Below are 671 nucleotides of genomic sequence, written 5' to 3' on the forward strand. Positions count from 1 at the left end.
AAAACTATTCTTAAAGGGTAGAATTATGGGTAATCATGTTTACTTTTGTTATGTTTTTCCACTGAATACTAATTTTTGGAAAATATAAAAGCAATGATTTGGGACTCTAGCCTTTGTCTGTATTTAGATATTCAATGTTCTCTGTCAGCAGAACAGCACAGAGGGCTGCCACCCATACCAGGTTCTCCTTTTTAATACCCAGAACCTCCAGCCATTCTTCTCTAAATACCAGAAAAATGTAAAAGCAAAGGGTACTCACTTGAATAATAAGTTAAGACCAAAGAGGGTAAACATGACAGCCATGTAGCCAACAATGCCAGTGGCGTAGCTGATCTTATAGATTAGGAGGAACCACTTATAAACCAACCTAAAGGAAAGAGAAAAAAGTCAGCACAGTGGGCACAGAATGGTGGCCTCAGGGCCACTGGGTACCCAGAACCCCTTCTCACATCAGGGGGGATCAGGTTCAATGCTCAGGATTTGTTGGGCACCTCTAGTTACTGCGTTCACACCCTCAACTGTAGAAATACCCCTAAGTCATCAAACCCTCAAGAACATTTTGCATCTTCCTGGACCAAGAAAAGGGATCCCTAAAAATAAGTATCAGCTGACCCAAGCCACCACCTCTCAAATTTAGGTTAGTTGGGTGAGGAAGTAAAAAAAAAAAAAAA

At 40.8% G+C, this 671-nt stretch overlaps 1 protein-coding gene across 3 annotated transcripts in view; it reads right to left on the reverse strand.

Annotated features, from left to right (window-relative positions):
- Rnf121 (ring finger protein 121) overlaps positions 1–671 on the reverse strand; it is a 60,376-nt gene that overhangs the window by 13,449 nt on the left and 46,256 nt on the right. For all 3 annotated transcript variants that reach the window (XM_026790125.1, XM_005368812.3, XM_026790126.1), the window contains one exon: positions 260–367. In XM_026790125.1, coding sequence (XP_026645926.1) covers positions 260–367 — 108 coding nt within the window. The remainder of the gene's footprint in view (positions 1–259; positions 368–671) is intronic.

The sequence above is a fragment of the Microtus ochrogaster genome, unplaced genomic scaffold, assembly GCF_000317375.1.
Source record: "Microtus ochrogaster isolate Prairie Vole_2 unplaced genomic scaffold, MicOch1.0 UNK41, whole genome shotgun sequence".
In the NCBI taxonomy this organism is placed as follows: domain Eukaryota; kingdom Metazoa; phylum Chordata; class Mammalia; order Rodentia; family Cricetidae; genus Microtus; species Microtus ochrogaster.